Raw genomic sequence first — 24,763 nt, forward strand, 5'->3', positions numbered from 1 at the left:
AAATGTGGGGGGTTGTTGTCACTGAAACAATAATTCTTGGTTTTACATGCGGTGCATCCCCAAGCTCTGGGTCCAAGCTCAAGAGTTTTCTGCAGAACGTACAGCGGTTCGCCGTGTTATCGACTTTCTCCACCCCAACTAACGTCACCCATGCACCGCGGAAGCAGGAAGGGGAATTCCTAAGCTAACTGTAGCTATCTGGCCGTAGATTTGACAGCCACCCAGCTCTCTTTAAAGGATTATCTAGCTGGCGAGTTAGTAACAGCAACTGCAAATGAAATGGTTTAGTTAAGTGTTAATGATTAGAATACGGGCTGGTCGGTGTCGGCGGTCAAGTAGCTAGCGTTACGCGGAGACAATCGACGCCTAGCTTAGCAGCTAGCTTGCTGCTGGCTAACTTCTTTAGCTGAGTGACTGACAGGGGGACCAGCACATCCAAAACCGAAAGGTAAGGCCACCAACATAGTTAGCAATATAGCAACTACCTAGCTAATGACGAGCTGTTAACTCAGCCAACGTTAGGGTTTGGGTGACAAGTTATTTAGACTGTCCTGTATTGTTACCAAGAAATAGATAGACTGGCGCGTTAAATGGAATCACACGTCGGCAATGCTCACAGCAAAAAAAACAACAACAATGTTAACACTCAATGTCCCGATAAGATCAATGTGGATATGGGATTCATTCCACCGCAGTTAGCTTGCTAGCTGTATAAGCACATTAACTGTACATTTCAGGCATTAAATACCGGTACTAGCTTGACTAGTCACAATCATTGAGCACCGTATTAAAGTTTGGTTGCTAGAGCTAGGCTAGCTGTCTAGGAGTATAGCGGGTTCTGTGTTACAACAAATGAACTCAGTATCCGTTACAGCTTTCAATCGCACACAACGTTTTCGCTGCTACTGTGACCAGCTTGGTAGCTTTACTTTTCTAGTCGTGTGTTAGCAGTCATGTGTGTCCATGTTGTTATCCAGTCCTTGACGTAACCTCGTGGTGTTAAAAGGGGGTGACGTCATGCTGCTAGCCGTGTTTTAATGGCTCTCGATAATGGAGGGTGACGGTAAACCGACAATAACCATCCATCACGCAGTGCTCGTCCTATTACCGCATATTGTATCTTGGTCACATGCCCGGGGCTGGTATAGGTCTACAGGTGAAATGTGATTCTAATAAAGTGTGTGTTTCCTGTCTGTGTGTGTGTGTGTGTGTGTGTGTGTGTGTGTGTGTGTGTGTGTGTGTGTGTGTGTGTGTGTGTAGGGATGGTCCAACCCCAGGGAGACTGCCCCCTGCAGTGGGAGATGGCGGGAGAGGAAGGGGGCGGGGCCTTGAGGGTTCCCCCCGAGCTGGCGTCCAATGAGGTGGTGACCAGATTACTGGGAGACAACCAGCAACTCAGAGGTCTCTCTCTCTCTCTCTCTCTCTTCTCTCTCCCCTCTCTCTCTCTCTGTTTACTGTTTGAACTGTTTACATTGTGTAGATCTTTAGCTTTATGTAGGTGTGTGTGTCTGTGGTGCGTGTGTCTGTTGTGTGTGTGTGTGTGTGTGTGGTGTGTGTGTGTGCGTGTGTGTGTCTGTGGTGTGTGTGTGTGTGTGTGGTGTGTGTCTGTGGTGTGTGTGGTGTGTGTGTGCAGAGGCCCTCCGCCGCAGCAACCATGCGCTACGTGAGCGCTGCGAGGAGATGGAGGGATGGCAGCGCCGGGCCAAGGAGGAGAGAGAGTTCCTCAGCTGTCGCTTCCACGAGGCCAGGTCCCTGGTGGAGAGACTGGCCCGGGAGAACCACTCTCTCCTGGGCCAGGCCAACGGCCCCGCCACCCTGGGCCCCAGCTTCAGCCCCCACCTCCCACCCGGCCCCAGCCCCAGGGCTCACCTCCCCCCATGCTCCAGCACCCTTCCTGGGCCGAGCCAGGCGGAGAGGAACGGGCCTCTGGAAGGCCCTCTGGTCAGTCTCCACTCCCTCACTGATGCTCTGGGCAACATCAGACTGGTGTCCTTCTCCCTCTCTTCATCACTCTCCTTCTCTCTCTCTCTCTCTTTCTCTCTCTCTCTCTCTCTCTCTCTCTCTCTCTCTCTCTCTCTCTCTCTCTCTCTCTCTCTCTCTCTCTCTCTCTCTCTCTCTCTCTGACCTGTGTTCCTGTCTGTCTTTCACAGAGTCCAGAAGAGAGGGGGATGGAGAAGAGGACAGAGGACAGTGAATTACAGCCCACGCCTCGCAGCCTGGTGAGGCTGTGTATTTGTGTGTGTGTAAATGTCACCCACTTTGTCTTCTGTAAGTTTGAATTTGTGTGTGTGTGTAAGAAAGAGAGAGAGCGAATGAATGTCACACATTACATTTTCTGTGTTATAATGTCGTATGTGTATGTGTGTGTGTGTGTAGGGTGATGAGAGTGTGCATAGCTCCATCAGTAGTGCAGCCCCCAGCCCCCCCTCTTCTCTAGGGGGTGCCTGGGGGGAGGGGAGGGGCTTGGAGAACAGTGAGGTGAGCCCGCCCACACTCTCCTCACTCGACCAATCAACCCTGTCTGCCATGCCCTTCCCACCCATGTCTCACCTCTCTAAGATTCTCCCACCTTTACGCTGTCCTCCGCTTGCCCTCCCTCCCTTCCTTTCTCCTCTTGTGATCATGGGGTGATTCAGTAAGACTTACTATCCCTTCAACTGACCATCTCTCTTTTATATCTCTCTCTTTCTGTCTCTCTAACATTGTCTTTCTCTCTCCCTATCCCTCTATCTCTCTCTCTCCCTATCCCTCAATTGCTCTCTCTGTCTCTCTGCTTGTCTCTCCCTAACCCCACCTCTCTCTCTGTCTCTCCCTAACCCCACCTCTCTCTCTGTCTCTCCCTAACCCCACCTCTCTCTCTGTCTCTCCCTAACCCCACCTCTCTCTCTGTCTCTCCCTAACCCCACCTCTCTCTCTGTCTCTCCTTAACCCCACCTCTCTCTCTGTCTCTCCCTAACCCCACCTCTCTCTCTGTCTCTCCTTAACCCCACCTCTCTCTCTGTCTCTCCCTAACCCCACCTCTCTCTCTGTCTCTCCCTAACCCCACCTCTCTCTCTGTCTCTCCCTAACCCCACCTCTCTCTCTGTCTCTCCCTAACCCCACCTCTCTCTCTGTCTCTCCCTAACCCCACCTCTCTCTCTGCCTTTCTCTCTCTGCAGCCCATTGAAGGAGGGAATGAGTTCCTGCAGCTTCTGAAGAGCCACAAAGAGAAGATGGAGGAGGGGATGAGGGACTTGAGGAGGAAGAACACAGAGCTGGAGAAGGAGAAGGAGGAGGGAGAGAAGGAGAGAGACGTTCTGCTTCGCTCCCTGGAGCAGCTAAGAGCTCAGCTGGTCCAGACACAGGTATCACATTCTAGCTCTCCTATATCTACAACTCCACACTCACATTCTAGCTCTCCTATATCTACAACTCCACACTCACATTCTAGCTCTCCTATATCTACAACTCCACACTCACATTCTAGCTCTCCTATATCTACAACTCCACACTCACATTCTAGCTCTCCTATATCTACAACTCCACACTCACATTCTAGCTCTCCTATATCTACAACTCCATACTCACATTCTAGCTCTCCTATATCTACAACTCCACACTCACATTCCAGCTCTCCTATATCTACAACTCCACACTCACATTCTAGCTCTCCTATATCTACAACTCCAACCTCTCATTCTAGCTCTCCTATATCTACACCTCCACACTCACATTCTAGCTCTCCTATGTCTACAGTCAGTTTAGTGGTGGTGTGGTGTTGAACAACATTCCGGATCTCTTCCTTACAGGCGTGCGGCGTTACCGAGGAAACGGTTCAGCGATCTGATGCTCAGCACTCTTCTGAAAGGTATGACATCACTTCCTCTCAGACCAGTCACAACTTCCCCCTGACAAGAAAGTTCTTTTATGTCCTACCCAGTTTGGTGTGTATTTATATCTGTGTCAACTTTGAGAAGCTGAAGGTAATCCAGAGCACCATTAAACAGCTCTTCCTGCGTCATACGTTTATGTCTCGGGTGAATATATCAAAGTTGAGACAACCTCGTTCTCACAAAGCAGAAGTTTGTAGTCATGGGACCAGCGGTGTCTCGTCACCCATAGCAACAGAACCCTGAATGGGGTACAAGCTAACGGTAGCTAACTGTCGGTCCTTAAATCGAACAAAATATACAAACTTTTGTAAAAAAAAGTTAAGACACAATTCGTTATAAAAACTCTTTAATCCAGTGAAATTCTACATAATGACGACTAACCATGTACACTCATGGGTGATCAGTGGCCTCATCTTTCAGATATATATACGGGAGTCAGGTGGCTGAGCGGTTAGAGAATCGGGCTAGTAATCAGAAGGTCACTGGTTCGATTCCTGGCCGTGCAAAATTACGTTGTGTCCTTGGGCAAGGCACTTCACCCTACTTGCCTCGGGGGAATGTCCCTGTACTTACTGTAAGTCGCTCTGGATAAGAGTGTCTGCTAAATGTAAATATACTTTCTTTATCCATTACCTATTGTTTCTGTTTACACCTGGTTTTTAAGAACTCTCTTTACTAACTCTATTGGCCTGGCTAGCTGGGATGGCTAGCTGGGATGCTGTCCTGGCTAGCTGTCCTGGCTAACTGTCCTGGCTGGGAGGCTGTCCTGGCTAGCTGGGATGCTGTCCTGGCTAGCTATCCTGGCTAGCTGGGATGCTGTCCTGGCTAGCTATCCTGGCTAGCTAGGATGGCTAGCTGGGATGCTGTCCTGGCTGGGATGCTGTCCTGGCCGGGATGCTGTCCTGGGATGCTGTCCTGGCTAGCTGGGATGCTGTCCTGGCTAGCTGGGATGCTGTCCTGGCTGGGAAGCTGTCCTGGCTGGGAGGCTGTCCTGGCTAGCTGGGAAGCTGTCCTGGCTGGGATGCCGTCCTGGCTAGCTATCCTGGCTAGCTAGGAAGGCTAGCTGGGATGGCTACCTGGGATTCTGTCCTCGCTGGGATGCTGTCCTGGATGCTGTCCTGGCTAGCTGTCCTGGCTAGCTGGGATGCTGTCCTGGCTAGCTGGGATGGCTAGCTATGGTCCTGTCCTGGCTAGCTGGGATGCTGTCCTGGCTGTCCTGGCTAGCTGGGAGGCTGTCCTGGCTGGGATGGCTAGCTGGGAGGCTGTCCTGGCTGTCCTGGCTAGCTGGGAGGCTGTCCTGGCTGTCCTGGCTAGCTGGGATGCTGTCCTGGCTGTCCTGGCTAGCTGGGAGGCTGTCCTGGCTGGGATGGCTAGCTGGGAGGCTGTCCTGGCTGTCCTGGCTAGCTGGGAGGCTGTCCTGGCTGTCCTGGCTAGCTGGGAGGCTGGGATGGCTAGCTGGGAGGCTGTCCTGGCTGGGATGGCTAGCCATGATACATGTTCACTTTCTGAGTCCCTGTAAGGCGACACTCTCACTGCAGGGTATTCATACTGATCTGTCCTCACAGGGTGGGCGGGCTCCATATTGTGGTGCAACATACCCATTCACATTTGGGTCCGCATTACGGTTGACAAAACACAGCTGCGGACATTTTGAAAAATGTGCAGATTGAAATGCAGCCATAAATGGGAATGTACCGCAGAGCCAGTGAAAAACACACTGTAGTGAGAATGTAGCCTAGCTGACTGGATGCTACAAACACAGCAGGCTGGCTAGTGTAGGCTGTGTAATCTAGCAACTCACCCCTGGTGCTTCCTGCTTCCTGTCTCCTCTTAGCTCCTCCCACCTGGCTAAACTCACAGAGCAGCTGCAGGCCACGCAGGGCAGGTCTGTCTGCCTGTCTGTCTGCCTGCCTGTCTATCTATCTGCCTGTCTGCCTGTCTTGTCTGTTTATCTATCTGCCTGTCTGTCTGCCTGCCTGTCTATCTGCCTGTCTGTCTGCCTGTCTGTCTGTTTATCTATCTGCCTGTGTGTCTGCCTGCCTGTCTATCTATTGGCCTGTCTATCTGCCTGTGTGTCTGCCTGTCGTGTCTGTTTATCTGCCTGTCTGTCTGCCTGTCTTGGCTGTTTATCTATCTGCCTGTCTGTCTGGCCCAATATCTGTCTGTCTGTCTGTCTGGCTATCTGGACCAGATCTGTATGCATGCCTGTCTGTCTATCTATCTGCCTGTCTGTCTGCATGCCTGTCTGTCTGTCTGTTTGTCTTCCTATCTGCCTGTTTGTCTTGCAATATGTTTGTCTCTGCCTTATCTCTGTCTCTGTCTGGCTGCCTATCTGCCTATCTTTCTGTCTGGCCCAATATCTGTCTATCTCTATGTTTGCATGTCTGTGTGTGTGTCTGCTTGCTAGCTGTCTCTTTTCTGTCTTGCTAGACATCTAATCTTCTGGATCACAGACGAGAGACAGACATTAGTTTAGTCACAGATCCTGTTAATATTGAATTATATTCATATATATTTGGTGTGTGTGTGCAGGCACAGGGAGCTGCAGGAGAAGCTGGACTGTCTACAGAAGAGCTCAGCTCAGCGGGACAGAACTGATGCTCTTCTAAAACAGAGAGACAAGGAGTGTGCTCAGGTACTCACATACACACACACATAGATACACACACACATAGATACACTTACACACACACATAGATACACACACACATAGATACACATACACACACACATAGATACACACACACATAGATACACTTACACACACATAGATACACACACCATAGATACACATACACACACACATAGATACACACACACACACACACACACATAGATACACACACACACATACATAGATACACATACATACACACACACATAGATACACACACACACACATAGATACACACACACACACACATAGATACACATACACACACATAGATACATATACACACACACATAGATACACATACACACACATAGATACATATACACACACACACACACAGATACACATACACACACATAGATACACATTCACACACACATAGATACACATACACACACACACACACACACACAGAGATACGTACACATATATACAGATACAGGTGTGTGTATGCATGTGTGTGTATGTATGTCAGTTTGTGTATATATATTTACTTGTGTGTGTAAACGTGTGTGTGTGTGTTCAGCTAGCGAAGGACTGTGAGTCTCTGAAGGCCCAGGCCACGTCTCTGCTGGGGGAACTGAGAGAGAGCAGGAGCTGTCTGGAGAGAAGCCAGCACGACCGCAAGCTACTGGAGGACAAGTACGTCTGTGTGTGTGTGGACGCGTGTGGACGTCACTGTGTGTATGTACATGTGTGTGTGTCTAGTTATGTAATTATGTGGTGAACATGTATTGTAGCTGAGGATTGCAGCGTAGGTATCTTAGTCTGTTGTGGTGTGCGTGTGTGTGTATGGTGTGTGTGCGTGTGTGTGTGTGTGCGTGCGTGTGTGAGGGAGCAGGCTGTGCAGTAAGACAGAGGCGCTCCAGACAGCAGAGAGAGATGTGGAGCTTCAGAGGAGACAACACAAGCTGACTGTAGACAAGCTGCTGCTGCAGACCCAGACCCTGGAGACAGCCCTGAAGACCGAGAGACATGTAGTGACCGAGGAGAGGTACGCACACCACACACACCACACACACCACACACACCATACACACACACTACACACACACTTTTCTCTCTGACTCTCTTCCTCCTCCCTCCTTCCCTCCCCCTCTCTCCTCTCTCTCTATCCTCTCTCTGCCTCCTTTTTGTCATCACTATCCTCCTTTCCTCTGATCTTCCTCTCTCTCCTTCCCCTCCCCTCTCCTCTCTCCCCTCCCCTCTCCTCTCCCGTCTCAGGAAGAAGCTGACTCAGTTACAGCACGCATACACGTGTCTCTTCAGAGACTACGACTCCAAGCTGAAGAATGAGAACCAGGTCAGTCACTGGCTCTGTGTGAGTCAAGTTTGGAATACATGTGTATTGAATGTGTGTGTATTAAGTGTGTGTGTGTGTGTGCAGGGGGGGGACCTGGGCAGCAGGCTGGAGGAGGCAGAGAGAGCTCTGGCTCTGAAGCAGGACCTGATCGACAAGCTGAAGGAGGAGGTGGAGCAGCAGAGAGGCTCTCTGGAGACAGTACCTGTCCTCACAGCCCAGGTACACACACACACACCTGGAGACAGTACCTGTCCTCAGAGCCCAGGTACACACACACACACACCTGGGGACAGTACCTGTCCTCACAGCCCAGGTACACACACACACACACCTGGAGACAGTACCTGTCCTCACAGCCCAGGTACACACACACACACACACACCTGGAGACAGTACCTGTCCTCACAGCCCAGGTACACACACACACACACACACCTGGAGACAGTACCTGTCCTCACAGCCCAGGTACACACACACTATACACAGACACATTTTGTGCAGAGCAATGACCATTTTGTGTGTGTGTGTGTGTGTCCAGGCTGAGATCTACAAAGCAGACTTCCTGGCGGAGCGCGAGGCCAGGGAGAAGCTGAACCAGAGGAAGGAGGAGCTACAGGACCAGCTGACCCAGGCTCTGGCTGAGATTGACCGGCTCAAACAGGAAGGAACCTCACGGTAGGCCCCGCCCACGGCTGGGACCTCACAATGTACACACACACACACTTCCTGTCCATGAGTTGTTAGGCTCATTAAGAGTGTTTGAGACACTATCCAAACACACACACACTCGTGATTGTGTGTGGGCACGCATCTTTAAAAGGACGAGTGTGTCGGTAAAGTGTATGTATCTAAAATGACTGTGTGTGACTGTGTGCATGGCATGATTATAATCTGTGTGTGTGTGTGTGTGTGTGTTTAGGGCACGGATGGAGGAGATGCAGCAGAGACACTTGGAGGACTTCAGAGCCCCTCGACCTCAACAAGGTACACACACACACACACACACACACACACACACACACACATACATACAACCACTCTCACTGCTAATTTCCTGACACAATGCATGCCTACACGATCTCTCTATCTAGTGTAAGATAGTTCTCAAAGTTCTCCCTCCCTCCCTCCTTCTCTCTCAGGTGTATTTCCAGGTGCTGCCTTCAACACGGCTCCGCCCCCATCTTCCTTCCGCAGCGTGGGATTGGCTGTTGGCGGGGCCGGGGGCGGGGCTGGGGGTGGGGCTGGGAGTGAGGAGCTTCCAGACTACCGCTGCCCGAAGTGTCAGTACCAGGCCCCCGACATGGACACACTGCAGATACACGTCATGGACTGTATACAGTAACACACACACTCATCCTAACATCCACACACACAAAGTGACACAAGACCCCTCAGTGGACAAACTGCAGATATCGTCTCTTCTCAGTTACACATTTACATGTCTAGGTCCCCATTAGGTTAGTAAAACAAGTACACCTACACACACACTCATACACACACACACACACACAGCTGAAAGTTGAGCCCCAACGTGTGCAGATGAGGGCAGCAGGTGGCAGGACCACGGAGGGAAGATCTACGGAGAGCCAGAATGATCAAACAGGAACCTGGACGCATCGTCACCATGACTATGGCCTTGTTGGTAGACCTGCTCAGTGTTCTCTTCTGAATTAAGTTTAATAAACTCCCTCCTCTCTCCCCTCTCCTCTCTCCCCTCTCCTCTCTCCCCTCCCTCCCCTCTCTCCCTTCTCCTCTCTCCCCTCTCCTCCCTTCTCCTTTATCCCCTCCTCTCCTCTCCCCTCCCTTCCCTCTCTTCTCTCCCTGCCTCTTCTTTTCTCTGCCTCCGAGATGTACCCGACCCAAAGCCTCACCCCTCTCCCTAACCCTGACCTCTGACACATACTCTGACCCTGACCTTGTCTCCTTACCTGTGGCACCTGTGTATCTATCAGAATGTAAGCACATTGAGGTCCCATGTGTGAATATTGTCTGTAATTATAGATTATTTCGTGAAAACTCATTGTTTTAAATTGTTGTATGAGAATTTAAGAAATAAATATAGATATTGGATGAAATGTCATTTTGTTGTATAGTATTTCAATGAGAGGGATACTACAGCAGGTAATATCAGAAATGATGACCTGACATAAACAAACACACACCATCTAATAACTTCAATTTGCATAATCAAAGGGATTGACTAGCCAACAGTAAGTACATTAATGTAAAATTATCATATGGTTTCACACACAATGAGTGTCATTGTAAAAAGTGCTGGCGGCACTTGACGTTTTATCCTTTTCGGAAATGCTTTTATCCAGAGCAACATAAAAAAAATCAAAAATCAAATCAAAAGCAGAAGATTAAGACTCAGCAATCCATAATTCTAACATCACCACTAATGTCTTAATGCTGTAACTTTCACTTGGATACACTAGAGAAGAGACCGTTCCGGTAAGACATTTTGAATAAATATTAATCTGTGGATAATCATTAAGATAATGTATGACTAAAATAAAGCAGAGATGGGAAGTACAAATACTAAACTACTGTATTTAAGTAAGTTATATTTTTCTGTTATCAGTTCTTTACTTCAGTATTTATTTTTCTGACAACTTTTTACTTTCACTCTACTTTTTACACAAATACCTGTACTTTCTACTTCTTAGACTTTCACGGCAGGCTTGTTACTTTAGTTTTAAGCTGTATTTGGTGGCATGATCAATTCTATTTATTGTCATTGTGCGCCTTTTTTCATGGCTATCACGCACAACAAACGTATGTTGACAATGGAGCATGGCAGAAAGCCACAAGAAGAATATTTTCAAAAAAATGTTTATAAAAAAAGTTTGCATCATTGATGTGTAGCCTACTTGATGATGACTACAATGCTCTACTGTACTCTATTGTACTCTACTGTACTCTACTGTACTCTATTGTACTCTGCTCTGCTTGAATCTACTTTTTTTTTCTTTTTGTTGAATTGGTTCGGTCATCAAATATCAAAAGGAGTGTGCGACAAACTTCCTGCTGCATTTAAAAGTAAAATCACTGTCAATATTTAGCAACGTATCCATTGAGAAAGGAAACACCTGTCGCTTAGGAGCGAGTGACGTCATTCAAATAAACCTCCTCCCGAGCGCCCGTCGGTAGCAACACGCGCTCATTCATTTCAGCGCGCGCAGCGCACACTTTGTACCCGTGAAGGTTTTGGCGAACGACGCTCAACTTTGACCGAGCTACACACCGGACAAACATGTCAGGTTCCACTCCCCCGGCCACACCGGTCGAGGCTTGCGGAGCTACGGGGACCGAAGCTTCTCTCCCCCCCGGTTACAAACCATTCCGCCCCGAGGACCATGGCCTGGACAGGGGCTTCCGACTTACAGCGTTCTCCGACCTTAAGGGATGAGGGTGCAAAGTCCCGCAGGAGGCACTGCTCAAACTCCTCGCGGGACTGGAGCCTGACCGGCTACCGGGCGTTCCGGAGGCCGGGGATCAAGCCTCGGAATTCGTTCAACAAATCTCGCCGGCAAACGCTGGTCCAAGACTAGGTAAGAAACCAGAAGACAACACGCATTTAGCTAGCTAGTATCTGTACCGTGTATACACAAACTTTGTGCATTACTTAGTGGTAGATGGCTAGTTTGCTATGCACTCATTACTGTGCGTACATATACACATAGCATATGTTTAGGTTACGTTAGCTTGCTGCATATGTAGATTGTTGCTTAATGTTAGCATTGACAGCTAACCCCATGTCGAGCCTCATACCACATCTGCTTATACTGTATTTGCAATTGAGGCAGGTGTTCCCTCTGGCTAGACTAGCTCTGGTTAGCTAACGTTAGCTAACTAGTTTCTGTACTTTAATTCCAGATGTCAGTCTGTGACATTTTTTTAACAGATTTCGCCGGCTAAGTAGTCTAGTAAACCACGCGCTGTCTCGGTTATCCAACTAGTGTTAGGGAGGACAAACCCGTTTGAGCGTTTTTCCTGAAATACGTTTTAATAGTTATTCCTGGGGAAATTATGGAATTAAATTACATATTAACTATACTGAAATACGTGTGCACAATAATATCAACAATAGTTGCTCAATTTAGACGTTTTTAAAGGTTTTTAATTTTACCTCGAAGCTACTTCCGTTAATCAGCTGTTTGTGAAAAAGAGGCTAGTTTTACGACAGTGACTTTGGATGTAGCCTACTTTAACATGCTAGCTGATTAGCCAGTACGAGTGAGATATGTAAACAGCTACGTTAACAAACCTCTTGTTTGTAAAATATGTAGTCTTAAATACGATGGGAACACATCACATAAACAACTCTAAAACGTCCGACACGCCAAATGTTGTCATTTTTTGTCAAGCGTCCCTGAAGCTCAAATTCCGAGTCAGAGTTCCATGAAGCTTTTCATTGCAGTGAATGGGGTGGAGAAGCGTTTCTTCTCTTGTCTGTACTCTTATATTGTCCAGTCCAGTCGATTTATAATAACATGTTATCAAAAGTGGACCTCTAAATTACTTTTCGTTGTCTTTATTTAAATGAATGTAATTTTAATTGTTATTCCATTGAAACATAATACATGTAATATAATAATGACACGACTTAAATTTGTTCAAGAACAACAATGTTTAATATGCATATTTAATAGGAAACCTAACTCATTTTCCAGAGGGAATCAAAAAACCAGTTAACCCATATTAGCCAATATGGGATACTGGAAAATTATTCCCCGACCCCTAGCAAAAAGGCGATCGAGCAAACTCCTGGAAAATGTGTAGCTAATTGAAGGCACGTTCATCTGAAAAAGAGAGAAAAAAGTGCACATTTGTAACAAATACTTATTGACAATAAGTTACTTATAAACATATTTATGAAAACTTCATTTTACTATACAACCTCACTGCAAACGGAATGTGCTGCTGCTGTTTCATTTTCTCTTCATACCTGAAATTAGAAATACATAAATTATTAAATATTAATATCAAACCTGATCAACAGCCTTACTAGAGTCAAACTGCCAATATTTAGCTATATAAACATCCTATAAGAGATAAGAATATATGCAGAGGGAACTATTTACATCAGAAATCTTACATGAAAGAAAAAGATTATATTAGATACACAATAGTTACAAATAATTATACAGCTATCTTCAACCTAAAAGAAAAGATTAATATTAGAAGATACACAATAACTACAAATTATAGCCAATGCCCTACTCTATACTGTTGGCTTTTAAAGCCCGCTCAACAGTCTAACTGCCAATGCCCTACTCTATACTGTTGGCTTTTAAAGCCCGCTCAACAGTCTAACTGCCAATGCCCTACTCTATACTGTTGGCTTTTAAAGCCCGCTCAACAGTCTAACTGCCAATGCCCTACTCTATACTGTTGGCTTTTAAATCCCGCTCAACAGTCTGCCAATGCCCTACTCTATACTGTTGGCTTTTAAATCCCGCTCAACAGTCTGCCAATGCCCTACTCTATACTGTTGGCTTTTAAATCCCGCTCAACAGTTTGCCAATGCCCTACTCTATACTGTTGGCTTTTAAATCCCGCTCAACAGTCTGCCAATGCCCTACTCTATACTGTTGGCTTTTAAATCCCGCTCAACAGCCTTGCTTTACAACCTATGTAAATCTGACTTCATGATTTAACCCTCGTGCTGCCTTCGGGTCACATGACCCAAAGGTTCATAACGAACCATCGTTGTGTTTACCCAATTTTACCCAATACAAAAACAAATTAAAATAATTTTCTTTTAACCTTTGCAATGTGGGGGGTCTGAGACAGCCCAACGGTTAAAAGAAAATGCTTCACTTTGTCTTTGTATGCGGTAAATCTGTCGCAATACGACGGTGGGTCACAATGACTGATGGGTCAGAATGACCCGAAGATAACACAAGGGTTAAATAATCATCTAAAAGAGGACATTCGTAAACCCCCTCCTCTTCGTCCTCACCCTCGTACTCTACAACAAGTAAACTACCTGTGCTACAGCCCACTACTCTACCTGGATATCAGCACTCCAACCCATCATCACTATCTATGTACATGTGCTTTATTTTCCTGCCTATCATGTCTGCAGCACTGACAGACAACAACTCCACATACCCCTCCTGAAAATCGGACCATAAATCAAACCACCACAGTCTCTTTTCCCCATCGTATCTTACATGGGAAATGGTCTTACCATTGACCTCCTTTTCCCCTATAACTGTGGCTCTGTACCAGACTTTAGTCCCATCCTCATCAAACCCATGTCTGATGATTTTACCAAGGAGCTGGTCTGCCGACTGCACATCAGGTACTATGACCTTTGAGAGCCCCCCCTCTTCCTACCTGAATCCCGAACAAGTGCCTGCTGCTTCTCAGCAAGGCGTATAAATTCAGCCTTTGCCTCTGCAAAAACATGTGCTGATGCACACCCATACTGCCTATCCTCAGTGTCCTCCAACTCCAGAGGTGCCTGAACTACACTCCTAAGATTCCTAATGAGAGTCTCTAAAGGCAATCTTCTCCTGTCCTTACTTAGATTGAAGACACCATTCTCATTTTTCATCCCTAGTACCACCCGTCTAAACCTCAACTGTGCTGATACAGCTAACAGTTTGGATCTCTCACCTAAACTCTCTAGTTGCTCATCTATTTCATCTAAAGTGGTCCACAAGCCCCCATACTTACCGATCTCCAATGTCAGCTTTTGCTTTGTGGCAACATCCCTAACTTCCCTCTCTCTCTCTTTGACCCTAGACGCCTGCAAAATTCGAAGTCTCTCATCCCTAATGGCTTGAGCACGCTCACAGAAAACAGCTCTCTGTTCTTGCACTGGTGCTCTAGCTACAGATAACACCTGTGCTTTCCTGTCTCTATCTAACCCTGACAGCCATTCCTAAGACCGATTCTGCTTGAAAAGCATCATGCCCTCTAGTGTGTTGACCTTTGCCCTAGCTTTCTCTCGAAGAAGCCTATCAAAAACCCCAAAGTCGCGCTCACAACTGACATTGGTTTTAGGTGCTGAGGCAAGTTGGTCAACCAATTCCTCAGACACATCTGCATAGCGTTCATGCACTAAGTGGTCCGCTAGCATGCTGCTACACACCTTAACCAGGCTGGCTAAAACTATCTCGACAGCCTGCACTGTCAAACCATCAAAATCTATGTCAGTCTTTCTAGTCAAACACTTTAAAACAGGACTATCATGGACAGCTATGTCCTCAAAGAGAGTCACTTCCCCTGTAAGAAGTGAAGCTCCATCCACCTGCCACTCTCTAAGCATTCTGACAAGCTCCTGATACCTGCCATTCATTACCAGCACATTTTCCTTCCTAGAAAGTGCCTCCCACACAGGATCAACAACTCACTTCCCTACAAGCCCCAAGGCCCGACAACCTGCAAGGAAATGAGGAACATTAAGATCCTCATACACAGCCTCTATTAACCTATTGTCACTTCTATTGGCACAAGAGAAATCCAAAATATCCCTACTCAAAAAATACAAACCTGCTGAGTTGTAAAATGTGACATTTGCCCTGTTTCCCTTAAAAGGAGCAAGGGGAACGAAATCCGTTCCGTTCCTGTCCATCAAAAATGTTCGAAATTGAACCGGCTTGCCACTCTTTTCACAGCCACTCTCTTGAATGAGCTTACACACTATTCTCAAAAGGTGTACAGCTCCGCTTTCACCACAACTCTTCTGGAAACCGGGGTGCCTAGAGCTTCCAATCTCTGCACTGCCAAAAACCATGTCTTCCCAGGTAGACAAGGCAGTGTTTGCTTGATGGGCCAGACCATCAATGAGATGCAAACCACAGAACAGCTCATTCACCACACAGTCTTGCTTTCTCTACCTCACTGCACTGATCAAAGTCCTCAACTATGTCAGGCAGGATACTGGCTCTGTACTGAGCTAGTATTTCATTGAACCTCTTCTCTGTGCTAGCCCTGTCACTCATCAGGTTCTTAATTTTGGAGAAAATGTCTTTCTCACAAAAATCACTAACTTCTTCACCACCACTGCTAACAACATCATGAATCATCTCCCGCGCAGTATCAAACGTGCACTGGGCAGAACCGGATGCCTGTTCTCTCACACCTAAATGGAGTCTAGTACCATCCTTTAAAAAGATGCCTGCAGTGCCATATTTGTGTCCAAACTTACTTGTTGCATCTGTGCAAAGGGTCAAGTTATTCTCTGACAACAGAGTACTTTGCAGATGCTGTAACGACACCTGTCTTGCTTCCAACACCATATATTTACAAAAAGACTGGATAGGAAGCCTTCCTATCTTGGACCTGCCAAGCTTCTGCAACACAACTTTCACAACTTCAGATGCTTTGGTGGAACTCACCCCCATAGTTGTGATCAAATCCATGTACACCTCCCTAACAACATCTGAATACCTACCATGCTCAAAAGTGGGGACCTGCCCTTGTATAAACCTGTCTAGTTCCTCCTGTGCGGCAGCATGTTCCCCTTTCCAAAACTGCACTTGCTCATTTAAACTCTGAACCTGCTCTACTAAACTAGACGCTCTACCACTTACCTGATCGGTCTTTCTTTTTAAATAATTAGAACGCAGAGTCTCCCTCCTTTTCTAAATTTTCATTTGTGATAGTCCCTGACTCAGACCTACTAACCTTTCTTCTAACTCTTCCTTGGCCACTTCCAACACACTGTTCTGAAGCCTAAGGCTCTCAGCCTCCTGCTCTTTCAGTGCTAGCCTATCTTCCCTCCTCTTCAACTTCTTCTTAACCAGGGATCTGGTGCTATGGTTATCTGAGAACCTCTGACTACACTTGTCTAGCTTACACTGCAAGCTGCTGATCTTAACCTCAGCCTCATACAGCTTCAAACCTCTCTCTTTCCTATCATTGGCTATCCTATCTTTCTCTTTAAGCAGAACCTCAAAGTCCTGCACTAATTGATCCCTTTCCTTCAGTTCCCTTTCTAAATCCACAACAACCTTGTCTACGCCCTGACACATTCCAGTTCGATACTAGCTACTAGCTCCTGGCTCTCAGCCTGTGTACATTGACCAAAATTAACTGATTTCTCTTCAAAAGCGACCCTCTCTCTATGTACAAATCTACGATTCCTTGACAACGTTCTCTTGATATATGTACTTACCCCACCTCTCAAGGGCCCTGCGATCATCTACATTTAAAACAAAGTTGTAACACAAAATGTCAACTACACTTTGAATCACTGTACCTACATCCATCAAAGATACAAACCTGTGAATCTCAAACAAGACCCTATTGGTCAACAACTTGATATCGATTTTATCTTTTTCTCCTGATAAATTATGCAACTCTACACCTAATCTCTCACATTCCCTGAACACCATACTACCTTCACTCTTTGTCTCTTTGCTGCAGCTCATGTTGTCTTGCTTGTCGTCTGTCGGTAATGAATTATTAGATTTGAACTAGTAACTCCTCACTGACAGGGGGGGAGGGGTGGACAGTAACAATTGATTGGCTTAATCTTTGTATGAGTTACAATGTGTGGCTAGGTGGCTAGCAACTACACTAGTGTAGTTGCTAGCCACCTAGCCTCAGCTAACCTGGTCTTATCATGTTTGGTGACGGGGTTAATGAGTAGCTTACACACAGGGTGCTCCGTGAGTCAGCAATAACGATCACCCAACAACACTTCTGACTGTGTTAATGTAGCCTAACCAGAATGGTAGCTAATCCATTGCGCACAACCAGATCTTGTTGAACCCATTCTTGATGAAATCGTATTAAACTAAAGTACAGTAGTGGTGTTGTGGTGGGAGTGGGTTAGTTGTATGCCTCTGGATGAAATAATCTTCCTTTATTTGTTATTTTTCGTTGTTCGTGTCATTTTTGTATTAGTTATCGTAGCGTGGGCAGCTGTGAGTGAAGTTGATGTCCTGTGTTCTCGTCGTTGCAGGTATAGGAATGGACTCGTGCGTCACCCCGTTGAGGCACGGAGGGCTCTCATTGGTCCAGACCACAGACTTCTTCTATCCTCTTGTAGAAGATCCCTACATGATGGTGGGTCCTGACCTCTTAACTTTTCAACTCTTAACCGCTCACCTCTTAGTTAGTAAACATTCCACTGGTGCTGACCCTGGCTGTTATCTGTTTCAAAAGAATAACTGTTGCATTCATCTTCCTTTTTATCTTTCAATTTCTCTTTTACACCCCCCTCCTCCCCAGGGCAGGATAGCCTGTGCTAATGTCCTCAGTGACCTGTATGCCATGGGCATCACAGAGTGTGACAACATGCTCATGCTGCTCAGCATCAGCCAGAAGATGAACGAGAAGGTGCTCCTCCGTGTGTGTCTCTCTCGCTCTCTCTCTGTATATCTGCCCCCCCTGCACACACACACTCACACACACATACAGAGAGAGACCCTTTCATGCTTTTCACACATCTAGTGTCACAGCGTCAGCTAGTAATGTATTGTTGTGTGTGTGTGTGTCCATGTGTGTGTCTGCACCGGTGTGTGTGTTCCAGGAGCGCGAGCGTGTGATGCCGTTGATGATGCGGGGCTTCCGGGACGCGGCGGAGGAAGGTGGGACCTCGGTGACGGGCGGACAGACGGTCGTCAACCCATGGATCATTGTAGGGGGCGTGGCCTCAGTCGTCTGTCAGCCCAACGAGTTCATCATGTGAGTGTCTCTCCTGCCTCTCTCCTGCCTGTCGCCCTCCTCTCTCTCTTTCTGTTTCTCTCTCCTCTCTCTCATATCTCTCTCTCCCATCCATCTCTCTCTCTCCTCTCTGTCATCTCTCATCTCTCTGTCCTCTCTCTCATCTCTCTCCTCTTTCTGTCTATCTATTTATCTATGTGTACTGCACCTGTGCCTAAACATACAGGATAAAATGTGTGTGTGTGTGTGTGTGTGTAGGCCAGACAGTGCTGTACCAGGTGATGTGCTGGTGCTCACCAAGCCTCTTGGGACACAGGTGGCAGTCAACGCTCACCAGTGGCTGGAGCAGGTCAGCCAATCACACGCCAGCTTCACCTCACTCACCTCTGATTGGTTCAAATCAGTGACCAATGACCAACCTCCCTCTGCCTCTCATTTGCTATCTCTCTCTGTCTCCCCTCCTTCCCCCCCCAGCCTGACAGGTGGAACAAGATCAAACTAGTGGTCACCAAGGAGGAAGTGGAGCTGGCCTACCAGGAAGCTATGTTCTCCATGGCAACGCTAAACCGCACAGGTAGGTGTTGTCAGAATCATTACAGTATTTTATATCTTTTTTTTTTTTTTTTTTTTTTGGCTTAGCTTGCTTAGTTTGGATAAGCGAGACAGAAGGTTCCACCACGTGTCAGATCTAGTATTAATTGTACCCAAACAACATTCCCAGTTTTGACCAGCCGATTAGGGCCCTTCAGCTTGGTCGTGTAGACATGGCTTACATGGTCCATAACAGGAAGAAATACTGACCTGTAAATAGGACAGTAAAAGTGTCTATACGCAATAGAAGAAGCTTCGGCTGCTACATGCATCTGTGTGTGTGTGCCTCCACAGCTGCGACCCTCATGCACAGGTTCCAGGCCCACGCTGCCACAGACGTGACGGGCTTTGGGTTGCTAGGACACGCCAACAACCTGGCGTCCCAGCAGCGCAGCGACGTGGCCTTCGTCATCCACAACCTGCCAGTCATCGCCAAGATGGCCGCCATCAGCAAGGCTTGCGGCAGCATCTTCAACCTGGTGCAGGGAACGTCAGCAGAAACTTCCGGTAGGTGCAACCGGTCGTGGCCAGTTGTACCCGGCAGTCCTACGGTCACTGCATGAGCTTTATTTAGTCATGTGAAAGAACGTTAAGATGTTCTTGTGCAAAAGCTGGTTTGTTCCTCCTTTTCTCTCTCGTTTCTCAAACTCTCTCTTTAAAAGGTCTATAAGGTCACAGATTGGTGATGTTAATTCTTTGTCAACTCCTTCCTCTCCTCCCCTCCTCCTCTCTCCTCAGGGGGGTTACTGGTATGTCTTCCCAGAGAACAAGCTGCCAAGTTTTGTGCTGAGATGAAGAGTCAGGGGGCAGGGTTCGGGGGTCAAGGGTCAGTGGGCGGAGCTTGGATCATCGGAATAGTAGAGAAGGGCGACCGCCGTGCTCGCATCATCGACAAGCCACGTATCATCGAGGTTCCGTCCAGAGGGAGCCAAGCGGCCAATCAGGACAACAGCTCCGCAAGCCCCGCCCCCAGCCCCACCCTGTCGTAAACTCTACCACACACGCTGCCACTCTGGTTCTCTGTGTCTGTCTGTGTTTCTGTCTGTGTGTGTGTCTGTGTGTGTGTGTCCACCATCAGTCACAGCTGATCACTTCAGACTTTTCCATCATGCTGTTCCCTGAGTCTCCTTCCTGTGTCGACTGCTGTCTTATCCATCAGATTATTCCAAATGAAATAAAACTACATTCCAGCAAGACCCCTTCAAAGCTACTGAAGTGTGTGTGTGTGTGTGTGTGTGTGTGTGGGTATCCAGGGTGGAGTGTGTCAGTGTTGAGGTTAAACTGTAATGGCCCATCAGAGGTTTGAAACTGAAGGATCTGGGTGACGTTAACATGTCTTGTTGGTGAATGTGAACAAATGGTACCGTTCAAAACTCAATCAGGGCTCCCACCCCCAAGCCCAGCCCAGGGGGAGGGTTGAGCAACTCTCTCTGGGCCCGTAAGGAGGTCTGGGATGCCATCTCTGTCAGCTTATTGGCTGTTCAACTGCAAAGTCCCTCCCCCTTCCTGTTAATGATGCTCTGTCTTGTAAACCCCAAGCAATGGGAGAAGGTGGAGTGGATGTATTTGGAAGGGGATTGGTGTTGCAGATTGTCAGTCATGAGTTGTGTGTTTCTGTATCCTGCATTTCACAATCAATTAAACCATCTAAAACCTCATTGCTATTGTTGAGTTTTGAGTTATTGTAGTAAATGTGTGAAACATTTTGCTGTGTGTATGAACACACAATGTGAAAAAAGACTGAAGAAGTAGAAAGCGGACATTGAACTGGAACTGGGAGCCAGAGCCATAGAAAAAGAGAGTTGCGACACTTCCATAGACTCCCATTGTTATCGAGGAATGCGGAAGTAAAGCGTGTCACATGCGACCTGTAGTTCCAAACATTGCATTTTCCACCGTTCAACCCCATTCATTTTCAGTGTCCGAAGCAAGTTAGCTGGTAAATTGATGAAAATCCTTCATTTTTTCACATTTTTACCACCACATATCAATTGCTGTTAGTAGTATTTCATATAGCTAGCTTTAGATCAAGTTTATCGTAAGATTATAGCTTGTTTGATTCGAAACGCAGTTTCGAATCAAATTCGAATTGGAGACACACACACAAGCATAGACATGCATGCATAGACACACACACACACCAACCCCCCACAGATACATAGACACACAACAAGCACACACACAGAAAAACACACAGAGAGATAGAAACACACACACACAGTACAACAAACACAGTCTTCATTATCAAAGCCAAGTTGCTACAAACATGTCCTTACTTGATTGGTTGTATTTCTTTTGCTTGAATGCTGTGTCTATGTGCATGACTGTGTCATAGTTATAACACACAGTATAGTTATTGAGTCAGAAAGGTTTTAAACAAGGAACTTTCTATTCTAAGTAGTGATGGGCATTCCGGCTCTGTTTCGTGAGCCGGCTCGTATGGCTCAGCTCACTAAAAAGAGCCGTCTCTTTTGGCTCCCGAACGGCTCTTTAAAAAATACATGTTTCAACTATGAATTTGACTATGATAGGTGTGAAAACAATTTGAATTAAATTATTAAATGAAATCATACTCTACCGTAACCACATATCTTTAAAAATGCATTGATTTGTCATGGCTCTCCGAGTTTTGACTACTCTCTGACTGTGTGTGAGTTGGCTCGGCCCTCCCTCATGCAGGATCGACAGGAACAGAATGTGAGGATGATCGTGTGCGCCTTTAAGCCTACAAGTATTTTTTTGTTGTTCTTTGAATTAGTCAATTATTTTAAATACAATTAAAATTCATAATTTCATAATCATTTAGTTTTTATAGGCTGTATTAATCTATTAAAAATAGAGTCGGCTCTTCAGATATGCGAGCCAGCTCCCGACGTTCACCTTCAAGAGCCGGCTCTTAGAGCCGGATCGTTTGCGAACGACCCATCACTAATTCTAAGCACTGTTAGACTAGATGAAGCTTAACGTGCTGTTTTTCCATACCTGCTGTGTTTTAAGGAGTGGCCTCACAAATATGGGATTCGAACATTCCAATTTAATATTTTCCGAACTATGCAACAAGTAACACTAACATGGTAGTAGCATTGCTAGGAGGAGTATTATGATAAGTAACTTAGCCCGGAAGCTAACTAAAGCTAGCTAGCTACCGCTTCGGGAAAAAAACCTCATACTTTTCTATGGCTCTGTGCGTCGGTAACGGGCGAGTGGAGACGATGGCCAATCACAGACGGACATAATGTAGCGTTATGAGAGGGGAAAAGGAGGGAAAACAGAAAGGAAGACAAGTTCATAACAAGACAGAACATGTACATGCAAGCAGGGCGAGGGACGTAACACGAAGGTTTTATTTAACTTCAGATTTAGCTCGCCAGCCAAAGCTGGCTATTTAGCCAACTAGCCAGCTCATTTCCCATCTTTCGGGGATTGAACAAGGACAGGCACGCATTTGGAGAATGTTTCTACCTACAATGCAAGTTGCACCATTAGCTATCTTCCTCACATTTTTGGCCCTCGGGTGCACATCTCTTTCACCTGTAAATCGTTATGGAACTGCTAACGGAACGGTAACGTTAACCGATAAATTAGAACCTGGCTGTGTGGTGTGGTATACGAGGACATTGACGGAACTTTATGGTGACGACATCAAGGCAACAGTTGTTGAAAAAGGCAAACCGACAGAAATGTACAAGGATAAGGTAAAAATAAACGACCGTGTCATAACTTTACACGAGGCTAACTACAATCACCGCGGTGTCTACGAAGTGATGTGTGGCATTGAGAAGAAAGTCGTGGAAGTGATAAAGTTGGAAATGTTGGGCCCCTTTAACAGCATAGTAAATGGAGTAGAGGGAGGGGACGGAGTGTATACCTTCTACGAAGATACTAATGGACGGACTGACATCCAAGTGCATCTGCATAAGCTGCTAGTCAATGGCTCTCTTGAAAAACTTGGCCAAATACCGAAGTCTGCAGGTATGACAGAATGTGTTTTAAGTGTCCGTTTATAGATATCAATTAGTGGGCTATATTTTACTCCGACCGTTGGTCGACGACCACTGCAACGTTTAGCAACACGTTTTAAAACATGTTTTCAAAATATTGTATTTCAGGTAACGCTGGCACTGTGTTGCAGGGAAGGGCATTCCTGACAGATGATGGACTCAGTGGACGTTTCTCCTTCTCCATCACCAACATAAACCACTCCGACCAGGGGACATATGTCATCTTCGTCACCGGAATGTATAAAGAGACAAGAGATACACTGCTGAAAAGTGCATTTCAACTTCAGGTCAGGGTAAAAACAATGCCACCTGATGGTTCAAAACATCTGGCCAGTACAGTGTTGAGTATAATCGTCATCGGTTGTGTAATTGTTTGCCTCCTTGCACGAAATGGATGTATTTCCAAGGATCAAATATTAGCTGTGTACCGTAGAATCCGTAGAATCCAAGATGCACCACTCTCTAACCCTATTCCAGTGGAGAGCAATCCAGAGGTTCGTTATGAACAAGTTCCCGACCAGCATGACACTCCAATCAAGAATGGATCACAGGTAGGGGAAAACTCCAGTTCTGTGAAACTTATCGATCGGTGTTCCATACTGATGCCACACATCCAAGGATCCACTTCCTCAGCCGCTGGAGAGCCAGACCAGGGGCGTATCTAGGGGCGTATCTAAGGAGGCACCTGCCCCACCACAGTGGCCTATCCTGACCCTCCAGATGGTCTGTTACACATATTAATCTGGGAAGCCATCCTTAGAAACTGTGAAAAGCATCTGCCTACCCTCGAGGACCTGCACACCTCGAGGACCCTGAGGCGTGCGAGGAAGATTGTGGCCGACCCCTCCCACCCTGGTCACTCCCTGTTCCAGCTACTCCCCTCTGGCAGAAGGCTGCGGTCCATCAGGACCAAAACCTCACGCTATAAGAACAGTTTCTTTCCATCTGCTACTGGCCTCTTCAACAAGGCCAAGGACTCCCATTGACATTCATTCACTTATTTAACCATTCACTTATTTAACTATAAGTCCATCTAATGGCAATTCAGTATGCATAAGCCACTTTATCTCAGTATCCAACTGCACTATGTTGTAAGGAGGCCTCTCTAGAAGTGACTGTTTTGTACAGTTTTTTTTTTCCATTTCAAATTTCTTCAAAATGTTATTTATAGTATTTTCAAATGTTTTAAATGTTTCTATATTTCTATAAATACATATTTAAGTGCACCTGTCCCTTTTCCCAATCATTGCAACTGTTACTTTACTGTTGGTGTCTTCGAGAATGGTTTGTTAGCTTAATCACTGGCAATTTAATGAGTACAATCACCATCACAAAAGTACACAACAGTGACTTCAGAAAACCCATGCCTACTTTGGCTATCTGGGTCATATAAACAACCTCCATTTTGATGGTCTGAGCAACTCAAGGTAAGATGGAGGACAAGTACAGGTTATGAGTCATACCACATTTTTGCAAGACAGACACAAACACACAGGTGCAATGACAGTTAAATCAGAATCATACATGATTTATTAATTTTAACACAAAATCAAACGTCAAATGTTATTTAACATACTTAACCCTTGTGTTATCTTCGGGTCATTCTGACCCATCAGTCATTGTGACCCACCGTCGTATTGCGACAAATTTACCTCATACAAAAACAAAGTGAAGCATTTTCTTTTAACTG

General features: G+C 46.3%; 3 protein-coding genes and 1 long non-coding RNA gene across 8 annotated transcripts; 3 read left to right on the forward strand and 1 right to left on the reverse strand.

Moving 5' to 3' along the window:
- Positions 1-119: 119 nt before the first annotated feature.
- On the forward strand, positions 120-9,929 carry ikbkg (inhibitor of nuclear factor kappa B kinase regulatory subunit gamma). 4 transcript variants are annotated; one of them, XM_062460362.1, is made up of 16 exons: positions 120-448; positions 1,261-1,401; positions 1,634-1,941; positions 2,151-2,219; positions 2,377-2,478; positions 3,159-3,344; positions 3,789-3,847; positions 5,707-5,757; positions 6,405-6,507; positions 7,073-7,188; positions 7,388-7,540; positions 7,771-7,849; positions 7,934-8,068; positions 8,388-8,524; positions 8,769-8,833; positions 8,989-9,929. In XM_062460362.1, exons 2-16 carry the CDS (start codon positions 1,263-1,265, stop codon positions 9,189-9,191), a joined length of 1,905 nt encoding a protein of 634 aa, XP_062316346.1. In that variant the 5' UTR covers positions 120-448; positions 1,261-1,262; the 3' UTR covers positions 9,192-9,929. The 4 variants fall into 4 exon arrangements, with proteins under 4 accessions (XP_062316346.1, XP_062316348.1, XP_062316347.1 ...); XM_062460364.1 differs by lacking the exon at positions 2,377-2,478; XM_062460363.1 differs by lacking the exon at positions 5,707-5,757 and having other exon boundaries at positions 122-448.
- Positions 9,930-10,983: 1,054 nt separating this feature from the next.
- sephs3 (selenophosphate synthetase 3) lies at positions 10,984-20,730 on the forward strand. Its single transcript, XM_062460367.1, has 8 exons — positions 10,984-11,403; positions 17,778-17,881; positions 18,047-18,154; positions 18,348-18,502; positions 18,740-18,830; positions 18,956-19,055; positions 19,367-19,579; positions 19,811-20,730. The coding sequence occupies exons 1-8, from the start codon at positions 11,106-11,108 to the stop codon at positions 20,059-20,061; spliced, it is 1,320 nt and encodes a 439-aa protein (XP_062316351.1). The 5' UTR covers positions 10,984-11,105; the 3' UTR covers positions 20,062-20,730.
- LOC134019453 (uncharacterized) lies at positions 12,464-17,259 on the reverse strand. Of its 2 annotated transcripts, none has more exons than XR_009930015.1 (2): positions 17,211-17,259; positions 12,464-12,800 (listed from the first exon to the last, which is right to left on the reverse strand). It is a non-coding gene; the product is annotated as an uncharacterized LOC134019453 (long non-coding RNA). The 2 variants fall into 2 exon arrangements; XR_009930014.1 differs by lacking the exon at positions 17,211-17,259 and adding an exon at positions 16,263-16,402.
- A 1,651-nt stretch (positions 20,731-22,381) lies between the features above and the next one.
- On the forward strand, positions 22,382-24,238 carry LOC134018310 (uncharacterized). Its single transcript, XM_062458200.1, has 2 exons — positions 22,382-23,044; positions 23,182-24,238. Exons 1-2 carry the CDS (start codon positions 22,525-22,527, stop codon positions 23,736-23,738), a joined length of 1,077 nt encoding a protein of 358 aa, XP_062314184.1. The 5' UTR covers positions 22,382-22,524; the 3' UTR covers positions 23,739-24,238.
- Positions 24,239-24,763: the final 525 nt, after the last annotated feature.

This window comes from Osmerus eperlanus, chromosome 4 (genome assembly GCF_963692335.1).
Source record: "Osmerus eperlanus chromosome 4, fOsmEpe2.1, whole genome shotgun sequence".
NCBI classification, from domain to species: domain Eukaryota; kingdom Metazoa; phylum Chordata; class Actinopteri; order Osmeriformes; family Osmeridae; genus Osmerus; species Osmerus eperlanus.